This window comes from Ptychodera flava, chromosome 19 (assembly GCF_041260155.1).
Source record: "Ptychodera flava strain L36383 chromosome 19, AS_Pfla_20210202, whole genome shotgun sequence".
NCBI lineage: Eukaryota > Metazoa > Hemichordata > Enteropneusta > Ptychoderidae > Ptychodera > Ptychodera flava.
Genome location: NC_091946.1, coordinates 4,566,310 through 4,570,280, shown reverse-complemented (window position 1 = coordinate 4,570,280; position 3,971 = coordinate 4,566,310). Strand labels below are relative to the sequence as shown.

Below are 3,971 nucleotides of genomic sequence, written 5' to 3'. Positions count from 1 at the left end.
GCAACTTGCAAAGGTAACAAAAGCTTAAACACAAGAGAATCAGTCCAATAATATAGGTGACTATGCCCTTACAGTCACACATATATCAGGGATACTGCATGAATAATTAAATAGAATATGGTTGAGAAATATTTTTATGTCAAGAACACAATAAATTTACTTTTGTCAATTTGTATTTACTTGTAAGCTTAAGTCACGGTTACACGTGTATTTTTTTAAACCCGAGGGTATCCGCTTAGTCGCTCTGTAAATATTCCCTATCAGCGATCTAAACGATCTCACGTTTACACGTCAATCACTAGGGTATAAATTTAGTTCGGGCCAAGCGGTATTCGATAGCCCAGAGAACAATTGCTAGTGGTGGAGACAAACATCGGACAGCTGCTGTCTACGCTCTTTTTGTTTTCAATCAACCGATCGAGATGCCTTCGGCGAAGACATTTACAAGAAGAAGAGAATTTTGATGGATAGAGAATCATGTCACCCGACAGCAACCTTTAATGATTTCATCAAGGGCAAAATCCTCAGATATGCTCGCACTTGTAACAACACTGACGACTTTATTAAAAAAGAGCATTCTTCACAAGTAAACTACTCGACAGAGAATACAATAACAATGAAATCACTAAAATAACAGTGGAAATAGACCACAGTATTCGAAATACACTGACAAACCGCAAAATGACAAGAAAAGAAAGAAACGGACAAACGGACTGGGTGCCGTACATTGTGAGTTCGAACCCGTTTGAAACCATCGTATTTATTTTAAGCACAACATACAGCCCATGCGTTAAAACAAAAGGAAATATTTTGAAATACTGGGCAGAGCTGGCAAAAGACACAAAAAAAAACTGAGGAATCTATTCCAATATGACATCAAATCGATTCCAGCAATCATTATCATTCAAGGCAAATAAATTACCAGGTCCAATAAACAGTAAAAACAAACACACAAAGAAACATAAGATCACTGACAAAATCGGTAGTACAATCTTGAACCACTATATAAGTGGTGGTACCAAGAATCACCAATCATTGCTTTACAAGAGAAACAAAAATTTAAAAGACACACTGGTCAAAACAAAATTTACAGAAGTAAATAAACAAAAAATCAACTTGATTCCAAAATGGGATCTACAATGTGATCCAAACAAACATTGATATACTTGCGTCGGTACTTGAAGAGCAAGAACGCTGAATTCACTTATGATCGCAACCAAAATTATACAATCAGCCATTCAAGCTGACTACGGTGTTTGAGAATACAACAACATTCGCACGGTAAAATATTTTGAGAAGACAGAAAACAGAGTAGATGCAACTTTTAACGATTTTTATACAATTGTTGTTTGTCAGTTGCAAAACATGTTCTTGTTCTAATCCTGAAGCGCATCATAGAGATAAAATCATTTAGCTTGTCAAGACAGCCTTCAATCAATACACTGTTATTGTTTACAATTTATTTCTAGTCCGGACCAAATTTCATCTCTAAAAAATAACACAGACAAAAAGAAAATCTTTGTCGGGTGACAATAATAATGGACACTGCGCAGGCCGAGTTGACAAGTCAAACACTGTTTATCTCACCATGCTTTGTTAAGTAGTATGAGAAATTTGCAGTTGACATATTAAACACAAATAGTAAAAAACAATCAAAGGTTAAAGTTACTGGTGCTTCAAATATGTGAAGAGCAGAAGGATATGGTAACATGAATGTTTAATAATGTCTCATTAACTGTCCAGCTTATCCACATCAGAAATTGTCCTGGTGATGTGAGATTTCGAGTCTCTGCAAGTTTGGGCTTCAATCTAGTTCGTAGAGGGAGTACAAGCATGGTTGACCAAACAAAGTTTTGATAACCCACTCAGAAAACTGTGGTACTATTAAACCTTGAAACAGTCGTCTTAACGACACGATAGCGTAGAAGAGAGATCCAAGCTTAATAATGTAGTTTCATCTTTTACGTCGTTTTTGTTAAATGCTGCCTCAAAATGTTAACTTATAAATGACAACAAACCATACTGGTGACTCGATCGTACGTCGAAGTCGATCTTTGAATGTTTAAAACATGTACAATAATACAAGTACCTAAACGATGAGTTTTTTCCATAAACATACTAAATAATTCCATAATACGATGAAAGATTTCAAATATTAACAAACCAAACACTACAAAAACGATGCATAAGAACAGACTGAAGTCATGGAGCCTAGCTGTTGTTACCCTTATCAGTTTTTTCTCTTTGTGATTCGCAGAATTGACATTTAGTTGCTTTATATATGGAGCGATCTTCAAACCATCTTCCTGGAACAACCGCATAGTTACCTAGGTTCAGATATTGATCATGAATAAGCGTGCCTGATAGTATATAAATATGTTCACAGTTTCCGTTTAACCTGTGCCCTCGGTTAACCTGTGTTGTTGAAACGTGGCTTCATGTTGCATGCGTCCAGTACCGATGCAAGGCCCGGAACGATGGTTTGCTACGAACTAATATACGAACACTGCATTGTAGTCCCGTCTCTAATTAGATTACAGGAAGAGAAGTGGAGTAGGGATGTCGAGTAACAGATATACAGGTCAGTGTTCTCCCTATATCACTGAATTACTCGCTGTAGAGGCCATAGACGACTCCAATGCCAAACAACGAGTCATTTTTGTAGACCCCTTCTGCTGATGTGTCAAACTTGTCGTTCCAAACACACTGGCTCACACAGGCCAACGATCCATTGTCGACTGATCCCAAGTACACATGACAAACAATCTTGAAACGTTGAATGTTTAGCTCTTTTACTCGGTCTTTGATCAAATCAGCTAGTTGTTTGGTTAGACCTAAACATTTTGTCGGCTCGTACTTTTCGCTTTCCAACATAGCTTGCAGAACCTCATTTATGACTTTCTTCACTGCAGGCTGAGGGAATTTTTTATCCGGTTCCATCTTGTAAGTATTGTCGTACCTGAGTGGCGGTCTGGCAACAGCATGACTTCTCTGTGTCGATGCCGAAAACTTAGAGCTCGCAACTGCAGCCATGTTCGTTCGTCTGTCTGTGGTCGATGATTACCACTTCTATACTGGTAGCCGAGGCAACTTCAGCGAAAATCGATGAACTGTATTAAGTCAAACGTTGAGTCACACAATGTCCACCGACAACACATGAAGGGCGAGCCTTGAAGACCATTCACCCCATTGTCTTAGTTTGCAGGCAATTTGTATAAACCCAGGTGTCGACATCAATAAATACAAAGGCGGAGATGCCAAAGTACCATTCGTTTGATCGGCTAAACCAAGTACCATTCGTTATTAAATGTGGCTACTACAGATACTGCGTTATTTATACCAGTATTGGGCATGGTTCATGACTCTCTAAAGGTCTAGTCGCAAGGCCATCGCATGTATTGGACAACGTGAGAGAAAATAGCGAGAATATTCGAGGATTCGAGTTAAATTTGTAGCCTGTGCCATACGGGGGCCGGTCATTTCACGCAGTCTCTCTTTGCTTCTTGTCGAGCAATGCCTGGTAATGATATTGGCTGCACAATCACTACTCTTATATCTCTTATTCCATGTCATTGGGGGCTGTCCGGCACACAGCACAAGGCATTGCAAGCAATACACTCAGTATGACAGTTTTCGGACAGGGTAGTGAATTTCGCCCAGAACCGTTTCATAAATGACAAGCATTACGAAATCTGATTACCATACCTTTTGAAACTTTAATGTGTTCATCCTCAAACTGTTAACAAGACGGAAGTGGTATATTGGGGATCAAAGTTGCCAAATTGTTGACCCCATGTTGAGTGCGTAGTAATCGGACTGCTATCCCAGTAATCGGACGTCGTATTGGAATGTGGTTCTAGCTAAAATACATGTATTGATATTTTGAAACTTCAAACCCCGATTTTCAAATCCTCAAACTGTTAACAGGACGGAAGGGGTATATAGGGGGTCAAAGTTGCCAAATTGTTGAC

The 3,971-nt window shown here is 38.8% G+C and overlaps 1 protein-coding gene across 1 annotated transcript; it reads right to left on the bottom strand.

Annotated features, from left to right (window-relative positions):
* Positions 1 to 2,607: 2,607 nt before the first annotated feature.
* LOC139118787 (dynein light chain Tctex-type 5-B-like) lies at positions 2,608 to 3,033 on the bottom strand. The gene has a single exon (XM_070682244.1). It carries the CDS (start codon positions 3,031 to 3,033, stop codon positions 2,608 to 2,610), a length of 426 nt encoding a protein of 141 aa, XP_070538345.1.
* Between the last annotated feature and the right edge of the window lie 938 nt (positions 3,034 to 3,971).